General features: G+C 32.8%; 4 protein-coding genes across 4 annotated transcripts; 3 read left to right on the top strand and 1 right to left on the bottom strand.

Annotated features, from left to right (window-relative positions):
* Window positions 1-2,459: 2,459 nt before the first annotated feature.
* Window positions 2,460-4,380, top strand: LOC140862198 (uncharacterized). Its single transcript, XM_073265204.1, has 3 exons — window positions 2,460-2,556; window positions 2,900-3,038; window positions 3,708-4,380. Exons 1-3 carry the CDS (start codon window positions 2,460-2,462, stop codon window positions 4,378-4,380), a joined length of 909 nt encoding a protein of 302 aa, XP_073121305.1.
* Window positions 4,381-5,815: 1,435 nt separating this feature from the next.
* On the top strand, window positions 5,816-9,755 carry LOC140864590 (uncharacterized). Its single transcript, XM_073268868.1, has 4 exons — window positions 5,816-6,331; window positions 7,444-7,557; window positions 7,697-7,975; window positions 8,155-9,755. The coding sequence occupies exons 1-4, from the start codon at window positions 5,858-5,860 to the stop codon at window positions 8,344-8,346; spliced, it is 1,059 nt and encodes a 352-aa protein (XP_073124969.1). The 5' UTR covers window positions 5,816-5,857; the 3' UTR covers window positions 8,347-9,755.
* Window positions 9,756-16,164: 6,409 nt separating this feature from the next.
* LOC140862197 (germin-like protein 5-1) lies at window positions 16,165-16,836 on the top strand. Its single transcript, XM_073265203.1, has one exon. The coding sequence runs from the start codon at window positions 16,165-16,167 to the stop codon at window positions 16,834-16,836; it is 672 nt and encodes a 223-aa protein (XP_073121304.1).
* Window positions 16,837-18,321: 1,485 nt separating this feature from the next.
* LOC140867598 (germin-like protein subfamily T member 1) lies at window positions 18,322-18,990 on the bottom strand. Its single transcript, XM_073272663.1, has one exon. The coding sequence runs from the start codon at window positions 18,988-18,990 to the stop codon at window positions 18,322-18,324; it is 669 nt and encodes a 222-aa protein (XP_073128764.1).
* Between the last annotated feature and the right edge of the window lie 1,179 nt (window positions 18,991-20,169).

Raw genomic sequence — 20,169 nt, 5'->3', positions numbered from 1 at the left:
TTAGACCAAAGACATTTTTTTACAAAATATAGTTGTACCTTAAGCATTAATGTTTGTATGTCCATGATTTTCATGGAGTTATTAAAAGTTCATTGACATTTTGAATAACACTAGACTTTTATAGAGTTCTTAAAAGTCAAGATTGAATATCACTTGGTCATGATTGAATACTACTAGATTTTTAAAATCCATAAAAGTCATTAACTCTTCGTATTGAATACACCCCCCTCAGACTTGCAAAGAGGGCAAACATTCCATTGTCGCACCCAATCTTGTCTGCAATACACATGATGTCCATGCCCGCATTCCAGCATCGCAATCCTCTCCTTATGCTCGTCTTTTTCGCATACCCCGCATCTCTTCTTCTCGTCTACTCCACGGTTTTTCGCGTCACTAAAGGCTTCTCTAGCTTCATGAACGAACAAATCCCTATCCGCAGACTCTTCCGGACTTGCAAGCAGATGACTAATCTCGAAGTTTTCGCTCGCGCGGCGACCAAACAAGTTGAAGTAAGTGTAGTCCTGGTTATCGTTCCACGAATGTCGGGGACGTCGCCAGTCGATCTCATCAGAATATTCGTAGTAAATAGGAACTTGAGGATAGTCAAAATAGATTGCCAAATTTTTCGTGAAAGAATCAGAATCCCACGGTGGTCGGAAATTGGCGTCGCTTCTCTGGTCACGGTGGCAGTGGTGGGAAGCCATGATTTAATTTTGAGTAGAAATCTGAAGCAGAGTGTTTTTTGATGGAAGAAATTGAGATGATTTTTGTTTATTTTTGAATCGATTATGTGAGATATTAGAACTCTTTATAGAACACAATGTTACCATAAATAATTGGAATTCGATTGGGATTCTAATTCTTGATGAAAGTTTATATAAGGTAATAAATTAATGAAACCAGTTTTTTTTAAAATATTCTTCTTATCAATGTATAAATATAGTAGGATTCCAATTTGTTTTAATTAGGAAACGCACAGAGACTTTTGTTGGCGAATTAGGTTATTGATATCTGATTGGATTAAACTAACTCAACTCGAGTGTAAAGGTAATAAAAAAATCTAACAAGATATTTGATCTGAGTTACTTTAAGTTAAATATTATATCTCGTCTTCTTTTAAGTTGTTTTTAAGCCCTTTTTTTAAATTGCTAAATATTAATTTATCTCAATCTATCTCATTCTAAACCTTTCAGATCCCGTTTGGTACACATTATTATTAATCTTTGTATAACTTATCTCATCCAATCTTGCGTTCTTTTCGTCATATTATTTTTCAATTTATTAATTATTAATTTTAGAATCAATCAAATCATTAATAATTTATCTTATATCAATCAAATCATTGAATTTAAATTATTATATTACCCTTTATAAATAATATAATTTATATTTTATTTAATATTAAAAGGACAAAATGATTATTTAATATTTTTATATAAAATTTAATCAGTCAAATCAAATAAACTATAATATATCAATCAAATATAATACTATATTAACTATCATATCTTATTTATTTTTTATTTACAATATATTACTTGTCTACGTATTATTTATCGTCTATCTCTCAACCAAACGGTACTAATATTTGATTTATCGTGCCGGTTTTGAAAATATTAGGAAAACTAATCAGCATAATGTATTGAAAATAATTTTTATATGCTAGTATATCGGTGCATACGTTGTCTGCTCATATAATATGTTTAATTAATTTTATTTATAATAAATAGGAGTAATATCATAGTTGAAAAAATTAGGGAGGGACTAAAAGTTAAAATTTTTAGTCTTTTGGGTTTTTGCTTCTAGCTATATTTAAAATTTTAAATTAAAAGTTTTTTCAAAGTTTATCCAAACGCCAAAATCGTTTTAATTTTTTAAATAAAACACTTTAAAAAGCTGAACTTATTTAAATGTTTTTAAGCTACAACTTCTTTATCCAAAATGGCTCAAAATCCAAGATTAAAATAATCACCCTTTATCAAACTTGTGAATCAAATCAAATTAAAACACAAATCTCATTGCCTTTTCTATTTGGAAAGCATTCAATATGCGACATTTTAATTGTTAAATCAACTAAGCTTGGATCTATATTTAACCAAATAACTCATCCAATTCGAACCTGACTCATGAGAATGCTCTTTGAACCCGTATATACCAGCGAACGAGACATGCACATGTTACGTGTTTTTTTAGCATAGCATAGTTTTAAAGAAAGATTCGACTTTTATTTAATAGTTATATATATGAAATTATCATCGTTACTTTTGGAACTCAGAAAACAAAAATGAAAATCAGATGCATTTGATCATGCAAATATACCTCAATTCTCTCATGCATTTCTTGCCTAAAAGTCACACCATTACCTTATTATTATTGCATTCCTTTGGTCCTTTCTACAATTCTAACATCAAATAATTCTTAAAATTCCAATATTTAGTCTTTAATACACAACATAAAATATGGTGAAAACTCAGCTTCCCATGAAAAGAGGTCTTTGGAATAATGAAGATGATGAGAATGAAAAATTTGTTAGGAAAGAGCAAAAGCAAGAAACAGGTAATTGGACAAGTTTCTCCAAGAGATCAGGTACATTTTCTTGATTCAGCTTCCTTAATCTCAACTAAATATAGATCCGGATTCGAAACCATGCATCGAATTCCTTAAAATGGAACTCAACTTTAGTTCTTGCCCATTAAAAGTCCCGGAAAATTCGTTTTTCAAGCTATATATGAATTTGAAAATCTCGATACCCGGACATGAAAGTAGATTGATGCATGTTAAGCTTGAGAGATGAAAGCTAGTAATTTCAAAGATTTAATTTATTTTTATTTTAAAATAAATTTTAGAGATGGTTTAATTAATGTGTACAAATTTCATGGCAAGCCGCATGTTTTTTCAGGGTTGAGAAAAAGTAGTGGGAAAATTAGCAGGCAAAGGTGGAGTAATGAAGAGAAAGGCCGGACCGATCCAAAGGAAAGCAATTTCACCCCTCAAGAGGAGGAGTTGGTCATCAAGCTACATGCAGCCATAGGTAGCAGGTAATTTAATTTTCATCCAAAAATTTGAGTTTTTATGACCCAATCGAAATGGGTACGTAGTTATAGTCGATCCGAAAAATAATTTTTTGGTCAATTAGTTTGTTTAATTTTGGGGTTTTGGTTCATTAAGTTTTTTCAATGTTTGGTTTTAATTATACATCAATTTTTGATTTTCAGTAATTTTGATCAAATTTCTAACGGGATATAAAAGTCAGCAATTTTCATTGCAAATCATCTTTTTTTTTTCGATGTGATCAGATCAACATTTTTTTTGTCACATCACGTCAGCACTCGGATGAAATAAGACTAAAACCCAACAAAATCAAACCTAGTGCACAAAAACCAAACTTTTTAAAACTTAGTTGGCCAAGAGCGATAGTCCATTTGGCAACACTAATGTTACAAGTTCGACATTCAATTGTAACAAACTTTTAGGCTCAACCTAAAATCAAAATGGGTCATTCTTTTGGTTAATTATAAGTTCTTTCAACGATGCGTACTCATAGTATATTCAGCAAGAATCTGATCTATATATATGAGTCCGAATCTAGAATAATTCAGCATATATGTATTAGGTATATATATATATATATATATATTGAATGTTGTAACCATTTGCAGCATGCAACACCTAAAATGAACTCTATCATACGTTTCCATCATCTGCAGGTGGCCTATAATAGCACAACAACTTCCGGGGCGAACCGAAACCGACGTGAAAATCCTATGGAACACCAAACTAAGAAAGAAGCTATCTGCAATGGGAATTGATCCTGTCACACACAAACCCTTCTCCCAAATCCTAGCAGATTATGGAAACATCGGTGCTTTCCCTAAAGATCGAGCACAAATCGCGCACCTCGCCCTCGATCCGTCCAAGAATAATCCATTCATCTTGAAGCAAGAACCACCACAAAGACATCAGCAGAGTAGTACTTTTGATTTTTGCTCCCAACTCCATGCCATGAATATGGTCAGTGCAGATACCTCAAACTACACTAACAACACAACTACTTGCAACATGACGCAAACTTTTACGACGAATCACTGCATGTCATCGTCATTGGATCACGAATTATCGAGCTTCTGTTGGAGCGATTTTCTTCTTGACGACGAGTTCTTGACATCAAATGTTGAGGGTGATCAAGAAATAATTGGACAAAAATGTACTGAAGCAGCTGTGGATTTTGGAGCAAATGGGATGAGATTGATCAACAACGGGTTCGAAGCATCTTCGTCGTCTTCGAATGGTTCGTTTGTGGAAGCCATGATGGAGCATCAAGATGAGATCATGTTCTCGCAGTTCCCAGGATTTTATGAAGAACCATTTAATTATCTGTGAAATAATTATTTGCTATGGATTATTCAGTAATTTAAATTTGGGAATCATCACATTATTGATGGTTTTTAATTTATATATGAAGTTTGGTTTGATGTTAACATTTGATATTTTTGGAGTTGTTAAAAAATAAATGTTGATGGAATTTTTATTTAGCACGAGATTGAACTTCTACTCCAGACTCCAGAGCCCATAATAGAAAGACCTTTATTTATTTTTTACTTGTTAATTTATTTAAGAAATTTGTCCATCGCCTTTGTAAGTATATATTAATAAAAAGAAGAAAATAATTTTTTTTAAGTCTACCAACTTATCTCATTTTGTGTTTTAGTTTACTTGATCTCCCAATTTTGGTTTTGGTACGAAATTAAAACATTATTTATTTATTTATTATGTGTTTTTATTTTTAAAGTACTTTATTTAAGTGATGTTATTATAAAATTTTTATTCAATTAATTTTTTTCTGGTGATGTTTTTATTTTTAAAGTACTTTTTTGAGTTATTTTTATTTTTATTTTTAAATTTGATATTATTATTTGAATACAAATTTATATCCTTTTGCAATCAAATAATTTGGACACCTGTAATTGGGTTAAGTTATGTTTAATTTTTTTTAGAGAGATGTTTAATTTATTTGAAATCAAAAAACTAGTACCTTTTCTGATTTCAGTTTTTCAAACACTTTAAATTTTTTATTTTTCTTCATTTCTTCATAATCTATAAATTTAAAAACATCTCACATTTATAGAAAAGAAACAGCAATAAAAAAATTATGAAATTTTCACTATCAAAGATAAATAAAAAATATTATAAAATATTAATTATAAAAATTTCGATGTCACGTTGACGTACCAAAATTAGGGTTAATAAAATCTTACCTTTAGGTATTGCCCAAATCGTAGATTTAATGATCTATATTTTAACATGTAAGCATATATCTATACTATTTATTAAATGAAAGGGCCTTAGAGAAACCAACTTGATCTCTTGGTATGGCCTCAATTTGAATTCAAATTATTTGAAAAATAATGCTGGGAAATAAATAATATAAATATATAATTTATTATCTTTTAATTACTCCTCATAAACTTATGACTAATATTTAATCAAAAGAAATTCATTTTTTGTTCCCATAAATTTATTAATTTTTTTTTAAAAAACATTAATTTTAATTAAAAAAATCAATTTTTTCGTCACACACACAACGTATGTGCAAATAAGTTAGTAATTAGTAGTAATACACGTGAGCTAGATTGAAATTTAGCAAAACATTAGTTAGTATAAGTTTAAGATTAATAATAAAATAATAATAAAACATATATTTGAGATAAATAAAATAAAATAAAACATATATTTATATATTTAAAAAAAAAAAAAAATTGCGAGCAAAAATTGATTGATTGATATTTTTTGGGGATAAAATTAGGTAAACATTTGCTCATATTGAAATCAAATTCCGGTAAGAACATCTTTATCGAAGATGGTGGCAATATCGCTGTACAAGGGGAATCTGCACAAAGCGACCGACGTGCCCCGCCGATGGCCTCGGCCCGCCCCCAACATCTCGCTCAAGGACTTCCAAATCCTCCTCCGCCGCCGCTCCAGAGCCCTCGCCCGCATCCGATCCCCCGCTAACGTTGCCCTGGTTTCAATCCCTAACCCTGCCTCGAATTTGAATCATAACGATTCTAGGCCAGATCCAATCCCTAAGGGTGATGATTTGGACAAAAATCAGAACGGAGATCAGAACGATAAGGATAATTCCAGTACTGGACCTGAGTTGCCGCCACAGGAGGATTTGAAGGATGTAGGAGGGGCGAAGGACGTGGAGGTGAATGAGGATGTTTTGATGAAATTGGTGGAGAAGAGTGACGCGATAGTGGAGGAGGAGGAGAAGGAGGAAATGGCGAAAAATGAGGACAAAACTGAGGTTGTCAATAACACCGAGGGCGAGGTAAAGAAGTTCTGATTTTGGTTTCGAGGGGATTTTTTTTTTTTTTTTTTGCAATGTTGTTATCTTTTCAATCTTTGGGGTTCTGTTATGGAATTTTGCATGTAGGAGGTCTAGCGGAGATCATATTCATCACTGTTGTTAGTTTAAATGCATGCGCTGTTTGGTGGATGATGTTTCTGCGATAAACATATGTTGAATTTCTTGTGAGAAGATTAGTGATTGTGATGGATTTTGGATTTACAGCGCTTGTAGTTGACATGAAATTCTTGGTGGCAAAGAAAGGTTTGGAATGCTTGGTATAGATATGGTGTCTAAGAATACAGATTTTATGCTTCTCAAATCTCAACAGGAGATAGGAAAAGGAGTTGTTTGGCTGAATATGGGACATGAATTTGGACGGGTTCACGTAGTTACGTTACACGTGTCACTCGTCAATCGTCATGAATCATTACAGATTTTATGCTTCTCAGCAGATTAAGATTATTGCCCTAAAAGCAATAAATGTGCATAACGTTTGCCAAAGAAGAATTATAATTCATGCATGTAAAATCACAAAAGCTATACCCACATCGGTATAATTCATCTTCAGCAAACGTTATGCCAAAGCTATACGCACATCGTTATAAGCACTCCGCGTTCTTCATTTAGTTTTAAATCAGGCAGTCGAATGCATCTGGGACATGGATAGCATCTTGTTTCAAGTAAATGCAATAGTCTTATACTTCGGATTCTGATTTTAGGATGAAGACATGTATCATGATATGAGCATCATTTAAATGTGAAGCCAGATGCTCCTGTTTCTTTGTTGTTTAGGTATTTTGGGACTTGAAATTTAACTTTGCAGGACAAGCATCATTTATGAAATAATAAACCCAAGAGTATGTTTCACAAGTAGTTGTTGAATATCAGGCAGGCAAGGCAAGTCTCTGTGTTTTAAATCAACACTGCTGTTGAATTGGAGCTGAGCCTTTTGACCTTAAGTTTGATCGTCTTGGTTCACATAAATCTTGAATAAAGCTAACTCTAATCTTTATTCTAGTATATTACGGGTTACATTCTTGTCTTTTACTTCTCAATATTGTACTCAATATGTGTCTTTTCTTTCTTTGTAGGGAAGCAAACAGGAAGATGCTATAAATGATAAAGAGAAAAGACGGAAGGAGATTGAGGAGAAATTGGAAATTTTGAATGAGAGAAAACATAGTTTAGTACAAGTGCTGAAACAGGTAACACAAATTTTTTCTGTGTCGTGAAAGAGTATAATTATATATTCTGGACAACTCTTTGGCATTAACTTTAAGCATATTCCCTCTATTTTTTTTATACTCGGAATAGTCATACTCATCCTGTGGATTGTGGTGACAGATTCTGAGTGCAGAAGAGCAGTTAAAAAGACAGAATAGTATGCAAGGAACTTCTGGTCGTCCACCTCTTCCACTACAAGTGGATACCACGACTGATACAGGGTCAATGTCGAGGGCTAACACCCCTAAAATGGCCTCAGATGGAATTCCTTGCGTTGATATGGATGTAGGAGAAGCTGATGATGTATTAAATAATAATATCCATCCTCGCCATGTACCACGCATGAGCAGCACTTCACCATCGTCAGACTGTCAACAGCGGAAGCCTCCCCCTAACATGGTAATTGTCTCATTAGTTCTGGAGACTATGGTTTTACCCCATTATCCACACATGCCTCGCATCTGAAAATGAGCCCTCTATTACAAAAGATTAATTATAGTTTTGAAATGAACAATGTAGGGACCTTTATTTTGTCTGATTTAGGCATGGAGCGGATTAATTTACTTTTTTCCTAGCAGGTACCTCTAACTCATAGAACGTCACTGGGGGTTGCTGGTAGTCCTAGTCCTTCAAGATTCGCACTTGCTGGGCAAGTACATTCCTCGATCTCTGTAACAGGAACAAATTACATAGCTTCCTCTCCTTCACCTGCAGCATCGGGCGGCACTTCCGTTTTCAGAGATGGCAGGCTTCCGAGTCCCTGGAATTAGACATGTACTTGTGCTGCACAGACTATTCTTGTAAGTTGGCTCGGAATTTCTAACATATTTTATTCTAAGTGAGAAATAAAACCTGCTAAGCTTTATGCTGTTATTTTTTCGGTTGATAGAAACTTTCAGAAACAGATTGGTACCAATGTTTAGATATGTTGTTGTATGTGTGTGATTGACGTAGTAATAAAAACTTCCCCTTTCTCATGGCTGGATCGTTGTGTTTATGTTGCTGTGGATGCAAATATAAATTATGTGGTTCTCGAAAGCAAACTGTGTAATATCAATTCTTAATTGCATTTCTTAAGCATCTCTTTTTGACCCAAATAAATTTATAGTAATTACTGGGTTAAAAAGATTCTGAATATCTCTTAAATGGGTTTTGATTCTTTAGAAGTTCTACGGTTAGGGAGAGATTTGAATAAGATAGTAGCACTAAATATCATTCTATTCTAATAAATAAATTTGGAATTTGGATGGGAGGTGTAATGTAGCCTAAGATTTTATAGATTCTACCTTCCTTTCCTGTTATTGAAATTTCTCATGGCCAGATTTACTTTTATTACCTACCTTTTTTTTTAAACCTTTTTTTAAAGTTTAGGGACACTTGACATTCCAAAGTCCAAACCGCTACATTTAGATGCACAATCAAAATCTACTCCCATCACACAATCACAAATCAAGAAAATGGCATTTCCTCTTGAGAAAGTAATCGTTATACTTCAATTAATTCTTGTTACCAACGGATTGCTCTTTGGCACAACCATTGGTTTACCCCTCCAAGATGTATGTCGTCAATGCAAAGATGAAAAGTTTTGCCTATATGATTTTGGTTCGAATTCACGCACAAGATTTGCCGATTACCCATTGCTCGGAAGAATCGCCATCGGCACTGTGCAAGTTCTTGCCACACATACACAGTTGAAGATTCACAACTCCTTGCTTGCTGCGACTGATCCTAATCTAAAAGGATTTCTGGGCCTGTGCGAAAACGCCTATGGCACTATTATAACTACTTTAGGAATGACGTCGGATGATTTGGACCGCGGGCAGTATCGTGCTCTTCGTGTGCATGCCGACAAAGCTGCTGCTGCGACTCAATATTGTGAGAGTTTGTTCAAGAGCCCGTATACATCCCCTGTCGCTGGGGATGATTTGAAGTTGAGTCTTTTGTGTGATATTGTAGGGATCATTGCTGACGATCTTAATGCAGGGAAAAAGGTTTGATACTGTTGTTCGTTCAAGGCCACTATATATTTACGTATATGTTTTGGTAAAGTCTTCTCTTTATATAGAGCCAATTATTTTTTGTCCATGTTTATTTTTTGACCTTATGAATCTCAAAACATTTCTTGTCCAAATTTGGATGCATCTCTGCACAAGATAATTAATTATTGTTTCTGAACAAAGCCCCTTTAAGTTTCTCTTACATTATGCTTTTAAGGGCGAATTGCGATTTTTGATCCTATTATAATTTTCACTTGATTTTGGTATCAAATTTGAGTTTTAGATTTACATAATTTGGTTGGCAATTTTAGTATTTTTTTTTTTGGAGAGAGAATGTTGGAATATGATTAGTATCGTTACAAAACAAAAATTGTGGAGCAAGACTGAAATTTGACAATGGAAGATAACAAAATTGCAAAACGATTAACATTCCAGAAGAACAAATAAACAACAATTTTCTACCAACAATTGCCTCAAACCTAATTCATAGAAAAGTTGCATTTTTTATCTTGTAAATTGAATTTTTTTTTCTATTTTTAGTCTTGTTAACAATAATTTTGCATTTTTTAGTCATATAACTTATATTTCTTTTTCATTTTGGTCATGTTACGACGAATTTATTTTTTAGACCCGTAATTTATATATATATTGATCATTTAACTTATATTTTTTTTTTCATTTTTTATCATTCGATGGACTCCAATCATTAAAGAATCAAAAAAAAAAAACATTTAAGTTACACGAATAAAAATAAAAATGAAAATGCAACCTAAGAGGATCAAAAGTGAAAAAGAAATACAAGTTATTATAAATATAAAGTCATTATTAATTGAACCGAAAGTGAAAAAATTATAAATTGTACGAAAATAATATTGTCTCATCTTCCCTTACAAGGAAATATTGTTTAAAAGATGCAACGTCCGTGTCACATATAATAATCCAAAACATGTAGTTCACAATCAATTTAGAATGTAAGGAATATATTTATATTGATATAAATAAATCATTGTAGACACTCTTTCAAGTAATTATTGAAATAAAATACAGTTCCAAAAACATTTGATTTTATTTGTGGCGCTTTACTATTGAATTCACAAAATAATTATATTTTACCATAGAAAATGATAAAGTTCAATGAAAATAAAACCTCTTTTCTTTTTTGAGAAAATAAAATAAAACCTCTTTTTGAATAACAACGAAGGAACCATAATTAATTTCAAATTTTAATTAAAGTTGGAGTAAGGTATCAATCTTTTATTGGTGCAACCAATTTTATTTAATCACATTAATCTTCAATATAATTCCAACTTCTTCAACCACCCTTTCACGTTGAAACCAAGCAAAATGTATATCAAAAGTGACCCATTACAAGCTATACAAACACTACATCTTAATCTGTTTCTTCGCGCTATCTAATCCGATGCTAATCGAATCTCTAACAAATGCTAATGAATGAAGCAATGCTTATAATTCTTGTGATCAAATGGACATGATATGTTCTATGCTCACTAGTTTCTTGCAGAAGAGAAGAAGCAGCAAAGGCAACAAAGCTACGGAAGATAAAGAATGCTCGATTTGTTTGTCGAGTTTGAATGGAGGAGACGATGCATGGATATTGCCATGTTTGCATGAGTTTCACAGGGTTTGTATCGAGAGATGGCTAGGTTTTTCTTGCGGGAAGACGTGCCCGATTTGCCGGTTTCCGACGGGGGATCATGCTTCGGACGATGAGCAGAAGAGGGACACAAGACAAGAATGCTTCACTGAGGATATGGTGATTTGGTTTTCTTCTTTTCACATTGCTGGTTTTTGATGGTTTTCTGATTTTTCACTTTAACTTTTTTCTTTAAAAAAATTATATTTTTTCTTGTTACAACTTACACATAATTTCTGATTATGAACTATAACTGAGAGAGAGTAAATATTCCATTTTCGAGTGGACCTCATATCTATCATTAAATATTCACTCTTATATGGTAGTATCCTAATTAAGGTAGCTAAATCGAAATTCCTCGTGAAAATTATAAGTCGAATCTATAGTTTACGGAGGCGTAATTTATAGAATCTGTGATATTATGGATTCAAATTACTATATTATATAGAATCCATAATATAAACCCGAGAGAAGTGATCATAACAGAGGCATCGTCTAGCAAAATTTAACCTTTTATTTTTCTTGTATCTTTGTTGTAAAAGTCGATATATCATATATGCATGCAAAAGTTGCAAATATGTTTGAAGTCTCGGCTTTCCCAAGAATGGGAACCGAAACTAAAAAATTAGGAAAATTTTAGTTTTGATTCCCCATATGTGTTTCTTTATAATTTTGAACTTTTGTGTTATCAAATTTCAATTTAGTTTATTATTATTTTTTTTCGCAATTTGTTTCTTTTTCCAACGTATTGATGTGGAGGACATTGAGTTAACATGAAGTCGACGTAACATATACATTGTCGTATCAACACTTCTAATGAAAAATATCAAAGTTGTCGAAAAAAATTTAGAAAAATTGTAAATAGACAGACATGCGAGAGGGAATCATGGTTTTCCTTCACATTTTCCCAAATCAAGAATTCCGAGAACAATCGCGGGTTACTCTCGATTTATACAAAAATAATACATAGATTCATACATGAAAAGAATATTATATATACCTCATGAATTCTGTTGTAGATGAAATGCATTTTTTATTGGAACTTCGTGCAACCAAAAAATTTATCCGGTCTCGTATGCTTAATTATTTGTCAGATTCTTTCACGTTTGTATCAATAGTGCCCACCATCTTTCAAAATCAATTTGTTGGAGAATATTTGATTAGAAGATAAGTTTACATTTTTTGAATATAATTCTCAATAAAGTTTTTTTTTATTGAATGTTATTTTTATAAATGGAAAAGAAGCTTACTCATTTTGTTTTTTCATTCGATAGGTGTTTAATTTTGAGTTTTAATTTAATAAGTTATAAGGTGGTGTTTCGATATTTTATTAGTATTAATTTCTAGTGTCACGTCTGAACTTCGTAAAAAAAGGTTCAAAATCCAAAACATAAACATGACTAAAATACAAAATGAACAACCTTTCATGACCATTTTAAGAATTTATTCGTCTCACCTAATAAAATTTGGAATTCGACTATTAAATATTTTCTTCATCAACACATGGGATGATGGGAATGCTCTCGATCGGTCTTCTCAAATAAATTACGTAAACAATAAAGTCTCATTTATCAAATAAAATATTATCAATTATCATGATTTTACTAGCCAGATTAACTTTTATATATGTTACTATGTTATTAAAGAAGGAAGGAAAAAAAAGAACAAAATCTCCATCTCTATTTTAAACTTTATTTGTCAACAATAATCTCCATTTTTGTGCTTAATTTCATCTTATTTTCAAATTTAAATTGATTTTTGAATAAAAAATATAATACATGTATATAATAAATTATGTACATATTTTAATCACACGCACAACTCATTTTATTTTCAAATTTAAATTGATTGAAACAAACATATAATATGTGTATAAAATAAATATTATTCATATTTTAATCATACACATAACGTGTGTGCAAACACAACTAGTGTTTTTTTAAAATTTTAGCAATGTCACGGATAAAAAGTCTTCGTCTTTCTCTTTCAATTTACTTATCTCATAGTTTATTACTATGTTATGGTAATTATATCTGGAAATTATTACATATAAACATATAATACAATTTAATTTGTCTCAAGAAAATAATAATATTTCACTTATAAAACAAAAAATAATTAGAGGGAGCCAACTAGGCTTAAGCAAACTAAGCAGTTGATTACCAATTTACCACCCACTTGATAAACGATCAAATAATTAATTTACTCGATAATGAAAAATTTATTTAACACCTCGCCCATCCCCAAATAAATCACTTTTAGTTTTGATTTTTTTTTGGGTTTCCCACTACAGAGAGCTTTCAACGACAAATTTGGATTTTGGACTTGTAAATTGGTTTGTTTTGGATTTTATTTTTGTACTTGTTAAAATTTGATTTTATTTATATCTAGGAAATTAGATTTTGTTTTGGTTTTGATTTTTTTTTTTTATCTGAAGTCACTAGATCCAGCGAATACTACTTATTTTTCATCAGTGTTATCCAACATGGTTAATATGTAGGCCATAATTAATAAAACTTATATTACATATATTAAAATTTGCCTAAGAAAAATGGAGAACTTTTTCCTCTCATTTCGAAATACGTGGCGTCATTCGATTTGCTTTATTTTTTCCTTAGATGAAGTTTATATAATGTGTGTGATATGGGTTTTATTTGCACCATATGAACCTCGTAAGACATCATAAGTATCAAATAAGCAATATTTCATGAGTTTAATTGTTTCTAGCAAAAACAAGACAAAAAAAATTTCAAGTAATTGGATGAAAACAAAAACTTGACAAATTACACAAATAAAACTCAAAATATACCAACTCATGATAAGTTGGACTAAAATCTCAATTTTAATTTCCCACTTTCGCTGAACTCTCTCCACGGGAAACGTCACCAGGATTTCAAAATCAAATGGAAAGAAATTTAGGTAGTGTTTCGAAAAATTTCTAAAAAACACTTCTTAATTTTTTTTTAACAGAATTTTGAATTTTGAAAATTCTATTAAAGAAAAATTGAAAACTGCTTTCTAGAAGCTTTCCCAAACACTATCTTATAAATATTAATTTCAACAGATGAAATATTATTATTTTTAGAATTTAATTTTATGCATGCATGCTCCTTGATCTCATGATTTTTCCACGATGCACTGCACGCAATAATATATATTAATTCATTTGTCAATTGTCAATGATGAGTACCTAACCAATATTATGTTATGTTTCCTCTATTTCAGATAATCAATAGTATATATATATAAATACACGCAAAGTACTTCTTGATGGACACCTCATATCATAAGCACTCATAAGATATTCACATGAACGTCTCACAAAAATTTAAATCTGAAGTGAAGTTTCACAAAATGTGTGGACATGCATGTCACCTCCGATGGTTGGCCTATATATAGGTGTGTTAGGAAATTGAAATTTCAAGCATTCAAACAGATACAATATTCATTGTTCCTCGCAATATTATTTCACCAAATATAACTGAATTTCTAGGTTTCGTGATCCAATCAAAGAAAACGACAATAAAACTACCCTTAGCTAGAACCTCTTACTTTTGCAGTTGACTTGAAAGATCTTTCACAGGTACTCTTCTCTTTTTCTTTTCTTTTCTTTTTTTTTTTAAAAAAAGAAAAATTGGGTCAATTTATATGCCCGATGTCAACATTTTCTACTCAATTATTTATGCTATTTACTTTATTATAAGATATACCAGGATATGTTCTGTCCTTGCGAACATGACATGTTTGCCCACCTCGTACCAGAATTTAGGTGGCTGTTACACATTGATCAGGAGGTGACTTTAGTTAATGAGATCTTACATTAAGGGTAATATCTAAATCATATATTAAATGGTTCGTATTTTTATATATATGCGTAATTAATTATATATTGTTGACGTAGCAAATCATGGGACATTAGATCTATCATTAGGATAATATTCATATGCTAGGTTGAACTCTACCACTTTGATTCATGTAACGTCTTGTCTGCATAGTTTAAAAGATTGCTTACGTACATGTAACATCTTGTCTTCATAGTTCAAAAGATGGCCCTCGCAAAAATGGAATTCCTCCCATCACCACGCGTTTTAAATCTCACATTCTAGCTAACATGTGATTCTAACATGATTAATTCGTCCCATCCAAACGCGATGGCATATAACGAGATTCACTAGCAACGACGTGAATCCATGTATAGCTACCTCGTCGAACATATTAACCTGTTATTCAATTTTACGCAATTTTGCCGATATTTTTTTCCTCAAAACAGATAGTCATGTATGAAGACGATAAGAAGTGTTTGTGAGAGGTTATTTTAAGTGCTTCCAAATTTCTAGTGAATAATATACTTGAAAATTGTATCTAAAAGCTCGGAAGAACTTAAAATTAAATAAATTAGGGTTACTTGCATGTACGTGTACCCTTGTGAAATCACAAGATTGCAAAAAACACTCGATGATTTTTAATTCTTCGTGTTTTCAAATTTTGATTATATATGCCTTTAAAAACACGTACGGACATAGGAGGATTTACTCAAAATTTAGAATCACGAAGATGTATGTGCTCGATATCTCAAAATACAAGGAGTTAACATATCATTATTTTTTCAGAAGAGATTTTAGCAATCTCGACTTTTAACTGGAATACTGTACAATTAGGCGGTGTATTTTGCAACACTACCATATAAGTGTGAGTTCAATCTAGCAAAAAGAGAAATCCTTGACCAATACATCCTTATAAGGGGATCTAACGTTAGACTCACACTGCAATATTTCTTTCATATTTTTGTTCCCTTTAATTGCTAAAACAAAAAACTAAAAATGAAGACTAAAAACCAGCAAAAAAACCTGCTATAAATACTGCATGAACTTCTTTAAATTCCATTGCATCACTGCTCAATTTGCTACTGAATTAATATCTCCGCAACAGGACCGAAAATGGCGGCTAATATCATCCTTCTCTCCATCTCCCTCTTCATGATACTTCTCCAACTACTTCTACTCCCCATACCTTGCCATTCCACTGATCCTGATCCCTTGCAGGACTTCTGCATAGCCGATCTACTCGGTACCTTCTCCGTCAATGGCTTTCCCTGCAAACCGGCCTCTAACGTCACCTCGGACGACTTCGTCTACTCCGGCCTGGTCAACGTGGGGAACACAAGCAATTACTTGGGAAGTTACTTAAACCTGGCCAACGTCTTCGCCTTTCCGGGGCTAAACACGCTCGGTGTCTCCATGACTCGTATTGACATCGCTGTAGGCGGTGTCACGAATCCTCACTGGCACCCGCGAGCCACGGAATGTGGGGTTTTAATCCAAGGGACGGTTTTGTTGGGGATCATTACTAGCGGGAACGTCGTTTACTCGCGGAACGTGAGCGTTGGCGAGATGTACGTGGTTCCGAGGGGGCTGGTGCACTTCCATTTGAACGTTGGAAATGAGCCTGCGCTTGCTTTCTCTGCTGCTAACAGCCAGCTGCCTGGTACCGTCAATGTCGCCCAGAATATGTTCGGTTCGACGCCTTCTGTTCCTGATCAAGTCCTGGCTAAAGCTTTTCAGGTGGACCAAAGTGTGGTGGATCAAATCAAATCCAAGTTCGCGAGTTGAATGATGTGTAAGTCATGATTCTTAATTGTTTGGTTTTCGTGTTTATGTCGAATCAATAAACTCAAGCCTGCTCGTTTTTCGTCGTGCTGTTTATTAATGTTTGTGACTCGAATTCTGTTGGATCTTGTTCGATTAGTTCCTGATGCAGTGTAATGTAATGTAATCGTGTTGTGCATGCTTTTCATGCATGCAGTCAGTGTATTCTCATATTTGTGTTAATCTTGTCATTTAATTTACATTTTTGTGTGGACAATACATGATTTTTTTTTCTTAGAATAAGGTTTAAATACATAAAATTTATTGTTACAATCTTTGTGACATGCAGCTCCAGTCTCACTGTTAGGCGAGTGGAATATATATATGTGTTATATATAGGGTTTAAACTCTGGTCCTAATTATCGAAACGATAATAATTGATAAAAAAAAATATACTGCATACGAAAAAAGAACACACCAGATTTACAGTAGTATATTCTTAGTTTGCAAATTATGTCAATATTCTTACTACCAAGGTCGTACAAACTCTGGGCATGAATAATATGCATGTGGTGCATATAATTAATTTCGAGAAAATTGCTTTTTTAGCCATGTATGTTTGTCACTTTGCAATTTTGGTCATTTATATTTTCAAATTTCAGTTTTAGTCCGTTATGTTTATTTTTTTGGCAATTTTAGTCATTTTTCTGATGTGGCACAAATGCAATACTGATGTATACAGTGTCACGTAAGAATTTTCGAATAAAAGGGACCGAAATTACCAAAAATCAAAACATGCAGGACTAAAATTGAAATATGAAAACATAAAAGACCAAAATCGCAAAATAACAAACATAAATGTCCAAAATTGCAGTTTTTCCAATTAATTTCGGTACGTCCTCATAAAATCTGTGCAATTTATATGGTAACAAAATTTTATAGAAAAAATTGCAATACTAGCTAGTCATATGCATTTGTCTTTCCACGATTTTGATTATCAATTGCTATCTTGTAAGGCTTATAAGTCTTGGTCCCACGTTATCTTTATCTCATTTTTGCAATTTTGATCCATCAAATGGGGCGCTTGCACAGCTCCGACATGATGTGCGCTGATACGTGGTGACATGTCAACATTTTCGATGACGAAGGATACAAAATTTAAACATGAAGGACAAAAGACTTAAATTAAACAATGTACGTAAATTAAACAATGTACGTTGAACACCAAAATCGCAAATAAACAAATACATAATTAAATTACTAAAATAGCAGTTTTCTAAATTTAACATTTAAAAACTTTATGATGAAAACTATGCCTACATTTTTATATACCAATAACAGGCATTCGCAAGAGTTCTCAATAAATTCGATTACATTAATTGGAAGACTATTATTGAAGGGAAAACATTACAAGTTTAAAACTGATAACTACACACTGATTCACTATTTCATTCAAACTGAAACATGCAAACCAATCAACAAACATACAATATTTTCCACACATGATTTTCAAGCAGCAAACTTGGATTTGATCTGATCTACCAAAGTTTGATTCACTTGAAACGCTTTAGCCAAGATCTGATCGGGAACGGGCGGCACCGAACCGAACAGGTTCCTCGAAATCTGAATGGTACCAGGCATCTGGCTGTTGAAAGCCGTGAAAACCAGCACTTTCTCCTCCCCAACATTCATCTGGAAGTGCACGAGTCCCCTCGGGATAACGAAAACCTCCCCGACGCTCAAGTTCCTCGAGTAAACCGTGTTCCCGCTGCTGATCAACCCCACGAGCAGCTTCCCTTGGATCAGGACCCCGCACTCGGTCGCACGTGGGTGCGTGTGAGGGTGCGTGACACCTCCTACGGCTATATCGACGCGGTTTATGGAGATACCGAGCGTGTTTAGGCCCGGAAACGCGAGCACGTTGGCTTGAGTCACGTAGCTCCCTAACAAGTTGCTCGTGTTTGCTTCGTTTACCAGCCCCGAGTAGAAGAAGTCGTCAGAAGTTACGTTGAAGGCGGGTTTGCAGGGGAAGCCGTTGAGGTGAGGGGGGCTTTGTAAATCGGCGATGCAGAAGTCTTGCAAGGGATCGGAGTCTGCGGAATGGCCCGGAATTGGGAGCAAGAGTATAAGGACATGGAAGAGTATCATGGTGAAGAAGGAGATCATCTTGGCCTCCATTTTTGGTTTTCTTCTCGTGATTCTATTGCATAGTTGAGTTCTAACATGAATGTGTTTATTTTAAGGAAGTGTTTGTACAATGTGGTTCACTTACCAGGTCCAAGCTAGGATGACGCTTGGATTTTATAATTTTTGGTTAGTTTAATGGGAAAATTAACTATGTTTTTGGTCTAGTACTAATTAGGTATTTTTTTTTTCGATTCTGATACTCAATACTATCATTTTATGATTTTGATCTTTTATGTTATCAGATTCGAATTTCAAGTCTTATATATTTTGGTTTTGGTTTAATCAGTTTCATTGGAAATGTTGAAGTGACACTACACACGTCAATGTCACATCAGTGTCGCATTTGTGCTATATCAACGTCACATATATTGGAAGAAATGTTAGACACGAAAAACAGAGATAGCTGGGTATCTAATTAGTCTAAGATTTGACAATATAGCGGACCAAAAATCGCAAAGATGCACAAAAAAAAATACAATTTTCCCTATTTTAGTGCAATAACTAGATTTTTTGGTTAATTCTTTTGGTCTTGTTTTTTTCACCTGGTGTTAATATGTTGCTGAAAACGTTGTCAATATTGAACTATCATATAAAAAATGATAAGAATTAATGACGTCAACAATATCTGATATCATATCAGCACAACTAAAACTCAACCAAAACTGGAATTATAAAAGTACAAAGAATCCAAATTATTCCACTATAAACTAATTTTGATAAATTAAAGAATGAAAATATAATGTAGACCAAGAATTTCTCTATTTCCTCCACATATTTAATATAGACTCGCAATGCTGGAATCTCTTCTTGATACAGTTAAACGAAAGTTATATCATTTGAAACAATTTGACCGTAGATTAATTAGAGAATATACCAAAGGTAAGAAGAGTTCAATATAGAATATTATTATTTTTTAAATATATATATAAATTATGGAGGATACGATAATATATAAGGACAAATTAATTGACTGGGTAAAGAGTAGCTAGATATTTGGTACCTTAAAGTTGACGAAAAATAAATTGAAAGAAAGATTAAAAGACTCTGTCAATCGCAGATTTCGGGAATCCTTGCTAGGGTTAGTTTTTGTGTCATTTTCTTCATTTGATTGATTATAATTTTAAACATTGGAAAAAATATTATAACGAAGAAAAAATTTAGGATTTTCCT

This window comes from Henckelia pumila, chromosome 4 (genome assembly GCF_033568475.1).
Source record: "Henckelia pumila isolate YLH828 chromosome 4, ASM3356847v2, whole genome shotgun sequence".
Lineage (NCBI taxonomy): Eukaryota > Viridiplantae > Streptophyta > Magnoliopsida > Lamiales > Gesneriaceae > Henckelia > Henckelia pumila.
Note: the sequence above shows the minus strand (reverse complement) of the source record. Positions and strands in the feature narration are given on the sequence as shown.

What these genes read in the sequence shown, in the direction of transcription:
- LOC140864590 (XM_073268868.1), top strand. Translation starts at nt 5,858, where the DNA reads ATGGTGGCAATATCGCTGTACAAGGGGAATCTGCACAAAGCGACCGAC. An exon ending in TAGTACAAGTGCTGAAACAG is followed by an intron (nt 7,558 to 7,696) that starts GTAACACAAATT and finishes TTGTGGTGACAG; the next exon opens with ATTCTGAGTGCAGAAGAGCA. An exon ending in GGAAGCCTCCCCCTAACATG is followed by an intron (nt 7,976 to 8,154) that starts GTAATTGTCTCA and finishes TTTTCCTAGCAG; the next exon opens with GTACCTCTAACTCATAGAAC.
- LOC140862198 (XM_073265204.1), top strand. Translation starts at nt 2,460, where the DNA reads ATGGTGAAAACTCAGCTTCCCATGAAAAGAGGTCTTTGGAATAATGAA. An exon ending in AGAGCAAAAGCAAGAAACAG is followed by an intron (nt 2,557 to 2,899) that starts GTAATTGGACAA and finishes ATGTTTTTTCAG; the next exon opens with GGTTGAGAAAAAGTAGTGGG. An exon ending in CATGCAGCCATAGGTAGCAG is followed by an intron (nt 3,039 to 3,707) that starts GTAATTTAATTT and finishes CATCATCTGCAG; the next exon opens with GTGGCCTATAATAGCACAAC.
- LOC140867598 (XM_073272663.1), bottom strand. Translation starts at nt 18,990, where the DNA reads ATGGAGGCCAAGATGATCTCCTTCTTCACCATGATACTCTTCCATGTC.
- LOC140862197 (XM_073265203.1), top strand. Translation starts at nt 16,165, where the DNA reads ATGGCGGCTAATATCATCCTTCTCTCCATCTCCCTCTTCATGATACTT.